Source organism: Lonchura striata, chromosome 4 (genome assembly GCF_046129695.1).
Source record: "Lonchura striata isolate bLonStr1 chromosome 4, bLonStr1.mat, whole genome shotgun sequence".
NCBI lineage: Eukaryota > Metazoa > Chordata > Aves > Passeriformes > Estrildidae > Lonchura > Lonchura striata.
In genome coordinates, this window is record NC_134606.1 from 58,665,527 (window position 1) to 58,680,687 (window position 15,161).

The window sequence follows — 15,161 nt, forward strand, 5'->3', positions numbered from 1 at the left end:
GCGACCCGTGACGTCACGTCGCGTCTCCCGCGAGGCGCCCGCGCGCCCCGCGACGTCAGGCAGCCCCGCCATGCTGCGCCTGGGCCCCGCGCGGCTGTTCCGCCTTGCCCGCCTGGCTCCGCTCCGCGCCCCGCTGCGGCCGTGCGGGGCGGCGGCGACGGGCCACGGCACGGAGCAGGAGCGCTTCGTCTTCCTCGAGTACGAGCGGGACCCGGCTGAGAGGGCGCCGCGCCAGGAGTGGGAGCTGAAGCCGCGGCGGGAGCGGCGGGCGCGGCGCGCAGTGGCAGTGGCGATGCCGAGCCTGTCGGACCCGTCGGTGCCGCCGAGCGGCGTGAGCTGCTCGGGCTGCGGGGCCGAGCTGCAATGCGGGGACGGCGGCGCGCCGGGCTTCGTGCCGGCCGAGAGGTACCGCAACCTGCTGTGCGAGGGCCCCGCGGCACTGCGCGGCGCCGTGTGCCGGCGGTGCTGGGCGCTGGCGCACGGCGGCGGCGCCCCGGCGCTGCAGCTGCCGCCCGCCGAGCACCGCCGCGTGCTGAGCAACGCCCTGCGCCGCCCGCGGCGCCACGGCCGCGGGCCGCTGCTGCTGTACGTGCTCGACGTGACGGAGCTGCCCGATCCCGTGCTGCCGCAGCTGCCGGCGCTGCTGAGCCCCGATGTGCCCGCCGCCGGCGTGCTGGTGGTGGGCAACAAAGTGGACCTGCTGCCCGCAGACCGCCGCGGGCACCTGGGGCGGCTGCGGCAGCGGGTGGCGGCGGCCTGTGCCCGGGCCGGGCTGCGGGGAGCCGCGCTGGTGGACATCCGCCTGGTCAGCGCCAAGACCGGCTACGGCATGGAGGGGCTGGTCAGCCGGCTGCAGCGCTCCTGGAAGTGCGCCGGCGATGTCTACCTGCTGGGCGCCACCAACTCGGGCAAGTCTACGCTCTTCAACACCCTGCTGCGCTCCGACTACTGCAAGTCCCGCGCCCCCGACATCATCGACAGGGCCACCGTGTCCTCGTGGCCAGGTCAGGGCACTGCTCGGCCCTTTGTAGCCCGGGTAATGGGGAATGCGGGGTGTGCAGAAAAAAGCGAGATATGTGCCTCTAGGCTGCTCTTGGCCACCCCTGCGGCAGGAGAACCTGTCACCAAAGCAGTACCTCCATGGTGGGCAGCAAGCTCCAGAAGTGTGCCGTGCTTCACATTATTACCTGGGAGGAGTGGCTGAAGTGTTTAACACAAAGAAAAGGAGGTTTGGGAGATGTTACCACTCCCTGCATCTACCCAGAGGAAGTTGTAGCTAGGTGGGAGGCAGTCTCTTCTCCGAGGCAGCCAGTGGCAGAAGAGGACATAGTCTTAAGATGCACTAGGGCAGCTTGAGGTTGGACATTAGCAGGAATTTCTTCACCAAAAGGGTGATTAGACATTAGAATGGATTGCCAAGGGAGATGATGGAGTCACTGTGCCTGAATGTGGCACTCAGTGCCATGGTCTAGTCAATGTGGTGATGATCTCAGAGGTCTCTTTTCCAGCGTAATTGATCCTGTGATTCCTCACAGGGGGCAGCAGGAATGGGCTGCATGTCCTCCTGAGTGTACTGCACATCCTGTAGCACTAAAGAGGCTTGTTAAACCAGAGTGGGTCTGTGTGCACCCCTGCCAGTTAGGATGGCACCTGATGTGCATGCCTTGCTCTGTCCCTATCCATTAGAGGTGTCCTCCAGTCTGGAGAGGCCAGGAAGTGGAGTGGTGAGCACCTGTAGGTCAAACCAAGATGTCTGGAGTTGAGATTTGTCTGGGGTATGCTAAGGCTCAGCACCACTCAGCTTTGAGACCCTTTTATTCAAACTGTAGAAGAGAACAGCTCTTAAGCAGGTGGATGGCTTGTTTTTGCTTCCCCAAGTTGGGAGGCTGGTACTTTATGGGAGCATCTGTAGTTCCACTTCTGACTTTGTGTTACTGGGTTTCACCAAAAAGTTAAAGAAGCAGTTTTTTGTAATCTTGTTTCTCAGAGCTGAAATGTGTCAAGTAGTCAGAGATCCAAAAATGCCTTCTGTTTGTTTTTCCCAGGAACAACACTGAACCTATTGAAATTTCCAATTATTAACCCTACGTGTGACAGGATATTCCGAAGGCAGGAGAGGCTAAAAGAAGAGGCAGCAAAAACAGAAGATCAGCTAAGCAGTGAAGAAAAAAAGTACCTTAATCAACTTAAAAAGCAAGGTTACCTAGTGGGTGAGTAAAGGTGTTGCCTTTCTGCCCCTAATGGAAACACTGCATCACACAAAGGTTAAGTTATTTTGACCAGTGTTTGCTCCCAGATTAATGGGGACAAGGCCTTTATCTCCTCTACAAGCAGCATCATTAGTACTTTTGAATACTTGTCAGCTGCTGTAGTAGCAGAGGCTTCCTGTGTGCAATGCATCTCCTCTCTGAAGGAGGCTGGCAAATTCTGATAGCTTAGCAGTTTGCAAGGTTATTATATTGCAGGTATGGGCCATCTCTTGTTCCCAAATAAAGAAAATAAGTTTAATTTTAAATAATCACATCTGAGCTGCAGGCTACAAGGGTTGTACATCATTTTAGTATGTATTCAAAAGAAGGGGTTGCCAGAAGATAGTTCTGGTTTTCAGGTAATTTTGTGTTTGGCAGTCTGAGGCATTGAAAATAGAAAGCAGCCTGCTTTACCATAAATTGGAAATAACTAAGTGTCTGTGATCTGGTCCCTGCTGAGATTCTGGGGCATGAGGAGTGCTAAGCAAGAATTATAGAAAGTATTTATCATTTTGGCTTTTGAGCACACAAATTTCTATCCACATAGTGTCTTCATCACCTTTATACTACTGATGTGCGTTTCTTTTAAGCCATGAAAGGGGCAGATGTTTGATTGAAGGAAAGCAAGCTAATAAGTAGATTACCAGGAAAACCTTTCATTTTAATTCAGGAAGAGTTGGAAGAACATTTAAACAGCAGAAGTCTAGCGCTGAGATTGACTTCGACCCTGACAAGCTCTCTTACAGCTTGGATGAAGATCCTAGAGATGAAGATCCTAGTGATCCCCCTAAGAGGTTTGAGGAGAGGGAAGAGTTCATTCACAATGAAGTGAAGGATGCTCGGTGGTGTTTTGACACTCCAGGAATTGTAAAGGAAGACTGTGTAGGTACTCTGTGGTGCTGTGTTTTGGGGCGACAGGGTTTGGGAGGACTGTTCTGCTTTAGCTGCGTCTGTGGGAGAGTGCTTCTGCCATAGTCTTGGCATTAGGATTCTTTTTGCCTGGGAATTGTATTAAGATAAGGTTTGTATGTACCGGAGAGGGGTTCATGTGGTAATGCTGTTGCATTTCTGAGTAGTGCAATACTGCCAGCTTTGCAAAGGAGCTGCAGGACTGTGTCACCAAGCTTCCACAACCTTTGAACCAAGGGAAGTAAGCAAGAATGCTCTTAGCAAGTTCACACCAGCATCACCCAATGGAGCTGACACTTCTTCAGTTCTCCCAACCTACAGAAGAAGGTGGAGCTTAGGGGGATAACCAGAGTTGTATGACCAAACCCCATCTTAGAGAAAGCATTCTCCTGAAGCTAGGAGGTTCTGCAGTGTTGCTGCTACTGGCTCCAGTATGTCAGGCATTTGTCAGTAGTGCTGACGAATTGCACATGTCTAAAACAGGAACGTTTTTACTTTAAGTCTTTTAGTACCCATGCACAGCTGCAGGTCATCTTTTTGGGAAGATTAAATAGACCAGGCAGACAGGAAGGTTCTGAAGAGAATGAAGTGCAAAAATAGTGCTGAGACTTTACAGCTTGAGTGCCATTGCTGTTTTCATGAACACTAGAAGACTTCTTGTTTTCTAGTAATGTATTTGTCTGAGCATAACCTGCTTTACTAACCTGCACTCTGGTCTCTATAAAGATTGGCATCAGCTTAGAGACCTGGATTGGTATCTTGAGATTGATTGTATGTGTCCTTCCCTTCTGATAGAGTTGGATACTTGTGGAAAATACTTCCTGCATCCAGAAATAGTTGCTTCTGATTCTGATTATCCTCACACTCTCTTTTGGAGAGCTCCATGCCAAGTTTCAGATCAAATTTTGTTCCTGCAGTCAATGATCAGTCTGAGTGGAGGACAAGCAGATTGTGGCAGATTTTGGCAGGGGAGATTCTTCTGTTTCTCGCTTACTGCGTAGACCATAATTGAACTGTTGTGTCATATGTTCTTGACATTGCTTTGATTGTACTTTTTCTTCTATCAATATAATGCCAGTACTAATGCCATTGTTCCCACTGAAACATCTGGAATGAGTTATGACAATTTATTTTGCAGGTTTTGAATCTCCTAACAGAGAAGGAAGTAAAACTGGTTTTGCCATCACATGCCATTGTTCCACGGACTTTTATTCTCAAGCCAGGAATGGTCTTGTTTTTAGCAGCCTTGGGACGTATAGACTACTTAGAGGTAAAGGAAGAAAGGATTTTGGGAGCAGCTGCTTTATCTCTTACTGTAGTACCAGCGATAAAAGGTTTTCTGGATAACGTTCCCAGACTCTTTCATTGCTGCTTTAGAGATGATGAATCAGTTATTTAATCACTGCATAAAGTCAGAGTGCCCTGGGATAGGTAGTTGAAAGGTTTGTTACTTGGTACCAGCATGCAATATTGCATAGTATATAATGGAAACTTCTTTGGAATGCTGACAAACATCTTGAGTTTAATGTGCTTCTCATGACATACAGAGAGGCATGAGGGAGGGAGGAGAATGTCAGAATGAACTGGGAAAATAGGTGGGTTTCCTAATTTCTGTGTTTTGTGAAACCTGCCTGCTAAGAGAGAACAGCATAGATATTTTTCTTTCTTGGCAGACCTCTGAAGAACTTGCCTGAGGAAGCAATTAATTGCATATGTATTTTAGTTTCTGTAAAAAGTATTTTTGAAATGTGTCCCCTCCTGCCAATAATTTCTTCCATTTATTAAAAACCCCATGCCATACACCTTTATTGAACTGTGTGGAATTGACCTCCTATGATGGTTCCTCTGTAAGGGGCAGCTTCTTTCATAAGAACATTAGACATTATCATAAGTCTTAGATAATTTTCTCAGTAGCTTGCCCTGTTTTAGGGGTGTGTAGGGCTATTCCTTTGTTTCAGTCTGCTTTCAAAAATCACCACAGAAATGTTGAATTGGTACTTTGCTAAGGACACTCCTGACCTGCTGGAAGAAAACCAGAAAGGTATAGGGGGCAGGATTCTGTAAAGTAAAAAATGTTCTTATATGGCAGGAGCACACATCAATGTATCAGTCTTGTGTATCTATATCCACTTGATATCTTGGAGGACAGTTGTGCTCAGATCATGACAGAAGCTCCTGCCTCAGCTTAGACCTTTGAACCTGGAGGAATTCCTGCCCGTATTTCTGGCTGCTAGCAGTGCTTGGAGAGATCTCTCCCCTCCCTGACCTTGTTCTCTCTTCCTGCAAATGTGATGAGAGTGCCTGCTGAAACCGCTCCACTGGCTTTACATAGCTTGAGAGCAGCTGGAACCTAGTACTGTTGAATGAGCATAGTGTGTTACAAGTGTAGAGTGATAGGAGAAGAAGTACCTACCAGATGTCCATCACCTCTTGCAGTGAATAAGCACACTGAGTTTGTTTTTGTGAATTAAATGAGAGCAGAGATCTCTCTTGGATGATTTACCTGAGCTGAGCAGCTGTGCTGGCCATAAATGTGGCATTGGGGGTGCTTTGAGGCAGGATGGTGAAGCTGTTGGTCTTCTCTTCTGGAAGCTCAAATCCCAATTTTATATAAACCATGGCTTCTGTCATTGACAGAGGCAAGGACTTCTCAAACAGGGAAGGGGCATCAAGCAGGGCAGATTTTCAACATGCAGGAAGGAAATGGGGCAGGAGGGAGCAATTCAGGGCTGCTTTTCTGTTAACATAGTTATGATCCTTTTGGTATTAATTTCAGGGAGAAAAGCCTGCCTGGTTTTCTGTCTTGGCTTCTAACCTGTTGCCAGTCCATGTTACTACACTGGGTAATGCAGACACTGTCTATGAGAAGCATGCAGCCCAAGAATTCCTAAAGGTAAGGGGAGGTTCTGGGGGGAGCTTGTGGCTGTAGGTAGGCAGGACACCTGTCTGGGGTACAACTGACAGGGAACATCCACAGGTATCAGGAGTTTGGGACTTGTGCAGTGGGTGAGTGGAAATGTGCCATGTGGAGCTGTCTTGCACAGACTGTGGCTGAAGTGTGTTAGGAAAGAGCACTCAAGATGATGCATTTTCAGCAGAATTTCTGCTTCTAGCATTCAGGCTGATAAGATTTGTAGTTCTCTGCTTAGTCATACTTGCCTCTTCTTGAACAGCCTTAAAGTGCAGGCAGCAATAGGGATATTTTCCATTGCAAACCTGCAGTCTGGGGTTTCAGAACAGATTGCAGCTGAAAATTTTCTTATTCTTTCCCTGCTGGATCTTCTGCACATATCTTCATCTCTTGGTGGTCTGACATTTTCCTTGGTGTGGCAATATTCTGTGTAGTACTTGCAGATTGATGGGAGATGGGGTGAGGTGTCCCTGTCTTGGTATTTCCATTCCTGTGCACATGGAGAGCATGTGCTGTTACTCACATCAAGGCAGCTGGCCTGATCCACCAGCTGCATCCTGCGGTGGGTTCTATCTACATCTTTGCTCACCTCCCACAGGGTTCCTCTGGATGTGATCCTGACTGTTCTGACAAACCTGAAATAACTCCTGGAGGTTATTCAGTCCAGCTCTTGACTGGCTAACAAATGTTTAATGTCTTTATTTTTCCTTGTGCCTTGCTTGCCAGTTTGAGGTAGGAATGCTGAAGAATCTCTTGACTGTTAAATAATTTCTCTGTGTTTTAATCTTAGGTTCCCATGGGTGGGGAAGAGAGAATGAAAGAGTTTCCCCCACTTGTCCCTCAGGACATTTCACTGAAAGGAATTGGTACAAATGAGGCAGTTGCAGATATCAAGCTTTCCTCTGCAGGTAATTTAATATTTCTTCATCAGTTTGCTTTGCAGGGTCTGCGCCCTAGAAACATTGATGGGAAGAGGTCTCTGAAGGGGTGAGGCTCTATTTCCTGCTCAGAGCAGGACTGTCAACAACACAAAATCATAGCAGCTATGACTTTGTCCAGCTGAAGCGTGGCAGCCTCCAAGAATGGAGATTGACAACCATGCTTGTACAGGATGGCAGCATTGGAATACTTTATGTTCTGGCTGCCATACAAATTCTACAGCATCAGGAATGGCTGTAACACTGTCAGCTGTCCAGGTGAGAGGGAAAGGGCCATTGATTGGAAAGATTCGTTCTTCTGTTTTTGGTGCACACTGTCTGAGGGAGGTACACACCATCCCTTACCAGGAAAGAACTGTGTCTGAGAAGAGTAACATGGCTTTAGGTGCTGCCTTCTGTTGGGAAAGGGCTAGATATGACCTTTCAGCTTGGTTTCTCAAGCAACCACGTGAGGGTAGCTCAGATTTTTAGCCAGCTGCGGAGGATGTAGTTTGTGTCAGGACCTTGTTTATATCCTAGGGATTTGTCTCCTCACTGTCCATGTTCTCTGTGGCTGTGCAGGCTGGGTGGCAGTGACGGCTCACGCAGAAGAGGAATTGCTGCTCCGAGCCTACACTCCCAAGGGCACTGCATTGGTGGTGCGGGAGCCTCCCCTTCTGCCTTACATCAGTGCCATCAGAGGGGCCCGGATCCCAGGCACTCCTGCCTACAGGACCAAAAAGCCTCCTTCCTTTGTGGAAAACCTAGGAACCACTGGAAGCAGATAGCGCTTCTCATCATCCAAGCAAGGCAGAAGACAGAACAGCCCCTGGAGAACCTGGTGACTTACTGGTATTCAGAAAATGTTGGACTCCTTTTGAAAGGCCAGCGGGCACATTTTGAAAGGAAAGCAGGGCTAGGAGGGAGCTCCACAAGTCCACATTTGATCCAACTGCTGAACTGCAGCCATTATGAAGTGAGGGGCTGGGACCTTGCTGTTTGAGGGTAAACAGCTTCTCCCTGGGATCTGCAACGATGGGCAGATCCCTTTACCTGTCCCCTCTTGAAATACAGGGTGGAACTCACCTGCCTGACCTGGTCTGACTGCTGCTTATGGAGTAGGTGGTTTCTTGAAGGTATGCTCCCTTATGTCAAAAATCATCACCTTGTTTTTAAGGTGTTTCCATAGTTAAAGGGGGTAGAGGGAGTTGGAAGGAGCAGGGAATGCTCCAGTGTGGGTATAACCCTTCTAGTGGCTGATACTGATGCAACAACATCAACCAGAAGTTGTGTCCTTTCTCTCCTTCAGCATCTGGAGTGGATTAGGGTGGGCAGTATCCTGCTTTTGGACACAGGAAAAGTGATTTAATAAAAGGCAGGTCTGCTCATGTGTCTGAAGAGGAAAGTTTTGCAATTCACTGCTTTGATTTGGTTTCTCTAGCTTGGGTACAGGTTTTTGAAACCAAGCATATATCTTCTCAAAGACAATCTTTTGTTGACCTAGTTGACAAAGCTCTTTGTGTGGGCATGAGCTTCTTGCTAAACACATGAATGGTCCAGTGCAATAATAAATGTGCTCAATCTGCAAAAGACAGGCAGACTGTGAGAGACACATGACCAGTCAGTCTGCTGAAAGAGGCAAAAAAAGAGTATCTTCTAATCTCCCTACCATTTCACTGATGTTTTCTCAGTCAGTCCATTGGTCCCAGGGGCAGCTCTGTGGTCCTTGGCTGTTGTCCCAAAGAAGCCTGGACGATGAGCAGAAATCCTCAGCTCATTCAGCATCCTCTTCTCACCATTGTTGCCTGTGGGATGTATTGGCATTGCTTGAGTGAAACCTGTCCCTTAGCCCTGCTCTTTGTTTCCTCCCATTTTCAGCCCAGACCCACCATGTGGGTCTGTCTGCAGCCTCTGCTCAGGGCCACTCTCTTCCTCTGTGTGAGGCTGCTGGGGCCTCCTGTGGAGCCATGTGCTGTCCTCTGCCACTTCTTCACCTCTTCCTTGCCCTGCACTGCTGCCTCCTTCCCTGCTCCCTCCAGGGGCCAGTGAGATGGGGTGGGCCAGGCGGGGCCATGGCGTCTTTGAGAAGCGCTGGGTGCCGTGGGGTTTGAAGTTCAGCACTGTCCTGTGGGACTTCCCTGTCCTTGCTGGCAGCTGCCCAGTTCTCCCTGTGTAGAAAATCAGTTGTTCTTTATGAAGGTTAATCTGCCATTGAATCCAGGGAATGTGGTTCACATGTGTTCCGTCTGTGTCTAGACTAGAGTTCTTCCTGTACATTAGACAAAATATGTGCACTCTCACCTTGATTTCTCAGGAAATCTTTTCTGGTTCTTTCTAGAAGGAAAAAAAACTATGGCAGCATGTTCCTCACTGCTCAGGCTGTGACTCACACAGCGCTCCTGTTTCTCTGTTTCTCTGTTGTGAAAACCAGCACGTGTAGCCACTCCTAGGGTGTGCTTGGCAAGCATCAGAGCACAGCAGCAAGATCCAAAATGTGTTTTTCTAGCATAGGTATATAGAACTGTAGCTGTCTTCCTGGCTAGATTTCTTTGTGCTCTTGGCAGGCCTCACATTTGGCTGCAAAAGTTACTGAAGGAGTTGCCAGCAAGACTGGTGTGAGGATTATCTGCTGTAGCTGTGCTAATCTTCACAGTGCTGTGATTTTCAATTTCCCCTTCACAAAGGGAAAAAACACCAGCTTTTTAATGTTTAAGAACAAGATTCTAGAAGCATTTTTTTTTTTTGAGAGATTTTTTTTTTTAATTACTTTTGTGATGATGGAAGAGAAAGTGCCACATTTTTCTCAACTGTTATAACACACACAGCAAACCAACCCCTGTACAAATTCTGCCCATTCTTTTTGAGCAGGCCATGGATTTATCAAGTATTTTCCTTGACTTGCTCATAGCTAAATGGGAGAACCATGTTGCTTTGTGTATTTCTTCAAGACTGGGTATCTTGAACATTTTTTAGCTGGCAAGAGGCTAAACAACTAATTTATGTGTGTAGAAACAGCATGAACAACTCATGTTGTTCAGTTTATGTCTTAAGCAAGACTACTGAGAGGAATGCAAAAGAATGCTGAGACAGGGACCTTTGCATCCTGAACAAATGCAACAATCCAAACTTCTTCCTGGATGATTTACATCAGATGGTGGTGAGAGAGAAAGAGTATCAAGATCTGCCAGAGCTTCCAACTTTATATGACAACCCAAAACCAGGTGAAGGTATTGAAAGATACCAAAGTGACATTGGTATCCCTTTTCATCCTTGGCTGTATGACAGGTGTGTGGATGATGTGCATCATGAGAAGGGGCTGGTAGACAGCACTTCCCCTGTGCATGTCAGGTGTGAAAGGCACTGTAGCTTTTGGAGGCAAAAGCCACTACAATGTTCTTGTGAGGGTGATGCAGTTCTGCAGTTGCATGAATTCAGAGCTGTACTTACAGGCCACAAAAAAATCCATTACTCCCGCCTGTCTAGCTTCCAGCTGAAAAGTAGCTTTGGTACAGATTTCCATAAAAACATCCATTGCTTAGCATAATAGTCATGGGCTGCAGAGGTGAATTCCCTTAACTCTGCCTTTTTGCTTTGTAAAGTTCTCACATATTTGGTGGCTTTAGTTCTTTAGGAGCACTGCCTGGGGTGGTGTCACTCCATTCCCAATATGAAACACACTGTAATTTGCACATACTGTTCCTCAAACTTTAAAGAATAAAAGTTTGGATTTGTTTCCATCAGTGAAGTGTCAGGAAAAAGAAAGGTAAAAGGATGAAAAACTTCATACACTAAAAAAGTGAAGAAAAGGGAAAAAGCTGGAGCAAATGGGAGAAAAACATAAGCAGCAGAAACTGCCTAAAAGATGACTGCATTTAGAGACAAGGTTTAAACTTCGTGGTCTTATGGGCAAATCTCACCACAGGAACATTTCTAAATTAGGGTCTGGACTTTGGGTTCCACAGAGCTTAAAACAGTTCTAGAATGGGGTACAATTGGCAAGTGTTATGGAAATGGAGGGAAACATAAATAGCTACAGTTTGTCCTCACAAAGCTGTCAGAAATCTGTCCACAGAGATCAAATATCGTGTCTGTGTGATCTAATGTATGCTCCGCAACCAAAACCACAGAAGAAAATGTACTACATTTGTTTTTAGGGTACACCTGAACTCATCAAGCAGTTCTTGAGGTCTGAAATAATACCTTTATACATTTACACATTTGCAAATTGAAAATAAAAACATAACTACAAAATTAGTCTTGATCTTTTGCTGTGCATGGTAGATCGTACTGCATTTAGTCTGAAATTAATAAACAGATATATAGTCACATGCATTTTGGAATTTTAAATTAAGCTATCTACAGTTATAAAAGATTTTATTCTACACCTCTAGAACATTTGATGTGGCTTTGGTTTATTTGTCTATAAGATGAGAAACCACTTTTACAGTACATTCTATATTTGCAAAACAAGCACATTTAATTTTAGAAAAACAGTGAAGTGAGGGAAGCCTGAATTTTTTAAAAAAAGTCAAGGCAAGCAAAGTTATAGGTTAGAAACAGATCCTTGAGCTTCTAAATGTCAGATTTGCCAAGACCTTAATAAAATCTTGCAAATACAAAATATGTTGTAAACATTAACAATAGGACAAGAAAACAATATATCAAATACACATGCAAAAGTTCTGAGAATTTGCTGAACCTTTTGTAGTTACGACAAGCAGAGGAAATATGGGAAGAGAGAAAAGAAGAAAAAAGTGTAAAAACATGGTATCCAACAGAGGGAGGTTAACCTCACTGACATGCTGTCACGGAGCATGCATGCATCTAAGTCTTTCAAATTAGTGCCTTAAAGGACATCTTTTTCTTGATGTGAAGTAACTGGGAAATGCAGTAAATATCTTTCACTAGAACCTTCCAGGCAATGAACTGACACAGGGATTCACTGGGCAAAATTTAAGGTTTATCTATACTGATAATCCTGCAGATTTTAAGGTTAGAGATTTTTGGCTAAAACTGTAGTGGACAGGTCAACGCTTTTAAATTTGAGTGTCCAATCTTTATGAATCCAGCAAGAATTTTGGAAACGTTCATTTGACATCCATGTTCCAACACACTCGCTTGTCACTGGGCTTTGTGCACTCTGGGCTCCCTCCATGGAACTCTAGGACTTGTGGTTACATCTGTGTAGTAGCTCCCTGGAATTCTTCTGTGATAATACATGATTCAACCTTTTTAAAAGAGCCTGTGACACTTTGAAATGCTGTTGGTAGTCAGTACTGCTGAGTATGGAAGTTATAAAAAGGAATTGAGTGTGTTTCAGGATCGCTGGCATCCATACGGACAAGCACCTTGGGATGAGTGAGGGAAATGGCAGACTGCCACTTGGTTCATTGCAGGCAGTGTTTGAGAAGCAGGAACTGGCCAATTAAGCCAGTTCACATTAAATTTCTTCAGGCTGCTCAGTTATTTAAATGCAATACTGGTGGGATACATCCTGAGGATGACCAACAGTGATGTCCAAACTTCACAGTAAGTAAAGCTTCTGAGGCAAAGAAGGGAATGAACTGTATGCTGTTTATGAAAAAGTATGCAATTGATTCATTTAATATCTTACAGTAAATCAATAGGGGCTCTTGTGGGATGAAACCCTCAGCAAATTAACAACGTGTAGTGACCTTGACAAATGAAAACCCTGAGAGCTGGGCTAAGAATACAGAGCCATTGAGAAAGCAGTGAGGTTACTAAGAAATGACATTTATTAGCCTAACTCCACAAGGACTAATTCTCCTCTCCCCATTCCTAAGCCTACAAAAAAAGGAAAATGAAAGACAAAGGGTGTCAGGAGGAGGTTGATGGCTGTCAGTGTCCTTTGAAAGAGGGACATGTAGAGGGGCATTCTTAAGAAAGACACCAAAACTACAGTAAGCCTAGAAATAACCAGAAATAAAATTGCTGATATTTCCCAACAATGCAGGTCAAAACATGGTTCCTGTTTGAACCATTCAGAGACTTAGGTTAGGCTTACGATACTTGATTCTGAAAAGACAGCCTTTCAGTCAAGTTTTGATTGAGGGGACTCTGTGGAATCACTGCAGAATGCACTGTGCTTGTCTGGCTAATGGAGCGTGAGAGAGGTGAAGCTGATGGTGGTCAAGGGAGCAACACACTAGAAATTAAAGGAACTGGCTCAAGTGGAAATGAACACCACTGAGAGTGAGCACAGAACTGTTGTACTCGAAGTTATCCTTGTGTACAGATAATTTCACTGTCAAACCGAAGATCATTAAACATGCCTAACTCTTAGATAACTAAATTGAGGTTAAAGCTGTCATTTATGCTAAGCAAAGAGAAATTATAGCAAAACAACAAACAAACAAAACCTAAGCAAGCCCTTCATCATATTTTGGGCAGCCTCACTGAAATTCAAGGTCAACCAATGCACTAGGATGAAAGTAACCACATGTATAAATTCTTAGAATGCTACTTTTAAGGGAAAGTATGCATTAGGTTCAACTAGTTATGGAAAAAACATTTTGTTGCCTGTGACTATAATTTTTGAAAATTATATTAAGTGTTAACATGTTTATATTGAACTACATTATGAACATACATTGGTAAATGGATGCTTGCATCATTCTATTTCCAGTCTTGGGTTAGGACTAATGTACATGACAAAATCTAAGTGTTAGGAAAGTGACATCGTTCCATTTTCTGCCAACAGGTCAGCTTTTGAAAAAGTGTAAGGAGTAATACATATGCTTCTGATATTCAACAATCTGTCAAAAAAGGTTTATGTTGTTTTGAGTTCTCCTGAAATTGCATCACATTAACATCAAGCCTCAAAAACATTTGTTGTGCTGGTAAGAAGATGAAAACTATATGGAAATGGATATAGGTTTAAAAGGAAGGAAACCCTTCTCTTTTATTGCTTTTAATCTTCTAACTTCAATTAAACTGATTTCTAAGAGAGATGCCAGAGGCTGCCTGAAGGAAATACATTTTCTGTTGACAACAGTGGTGACTGTATTTTATTCATATTTATGATAGAGGGGATACTGGTTTGACTGGGGCTTACTTACTTATTTACTTAAATGACAGACTGGATTATTAATTCTTTCTCTGTGTTTACACAGTGAGTAGATGTAATAGCATTCCTGCTAATACTGCCACTGATTTGTATTTACGTTCCAGAGTATGATACATGGTAAGCAACACACAGTTCATTTGGGCCTTGCTTTACTTCTGCCTTTACCTAAACCCACTTTCACTTGAAAGCATCTAAGCATTACAAAATTACTGAGCAACGTGGTCCAAGGTTTGTTACATCTTCCTTAAGCATTCAGACATTTTCTATTCCTAGAATTCTAGAAATAAGACAGAACTATCTTGGTTGGATCTCTTTTTCTTCCTGGAGATTTACCACAGTAGAAAAAGAAGGACCTGCAGAATAATTCAGAATAATTTATGACTACACAATACTGGATTCTTTGGGCCTTTTTGTACATCTTTTTGCAAATGGAACAGTGAGTTACCAGGAACACAGATATGATTAACTGGTTCTTCAGGCAGTCAGATTACCAGGGGAAATAGAGACAAAAGTAAATCAGACTGGGAAAAGTATTCTTCAAAAATATTCTACTGGGAAAGCAGAATAAAGGGAAAACAAAAAGCCATTCACTGAGCATGCTGTGAAAGCTGAAATGTTTGAAAACAACCTAATCAGACTGATCATATCACAGGTTTTTCACTAAAACTTTATGTGGTCAATATATGAGTAAAAACATTCTGGATTCCCACCCATAATTGCTCCTGAATATTTCTTTCTAACTCTGATTTCTGAAGTGATATATACCTTTCTTTATTCTTGCTCTTGGGTTCCTGCAGCTTTCTTCTGCTAAATGTTGATGCAACTTAATTTTCCAAACATAAAATGGCCTTCTGTACTTTCCAACTTGTCTGGAAAACGAATATTTTAACAGTACTGACAAATAACTTCAGGCCAAGTATTTCCAATGCTTTGCCTCTCAAACAGTCATAAAAATAAAAATAGCCAATCACAGAAATGGCTGCAGACCTCCAAAAGTTTTCCATGTCAGTGTTTTCACCTTCCTCTGAGTGGCTAATGATAAGAGATGAAAACAGCAGCAGCAGAAAAAAAAAAAAAAGAGAGAGAGA

The 15,161-nt window shown here is 44.6% G+C and overlaps 1 protein-coding gene across 1 annotated transcript; it reads left to right on the forward strand.

Moving 5' to 3' along the window:
- Positions 1-70: 70 nt before the first annotated feature.
- Positions 71-14,789, forward strand: NOA1 (nitric oxide associated 1). Its single transcript, XM_021549237.3, has 7 exons — positions 71-1,004; positions 2,046-2,210; positions 2,920-3,131; positions 4,297-4,428; positions 5,935-6,051; positions 6,860-6,977; positions 7,569-14,789. Exons 1-7 carry the CDS (start codon positions 71-73, stop codon positions 7,772-7,774), a joined length of 1,884 nt encoding a protein of 627 aa, XP_021404912.2. The 3' UTR covers positions 7,775-14,789.
- Positions 14,790-15,161: the final 372 nt, after the last annotated feature.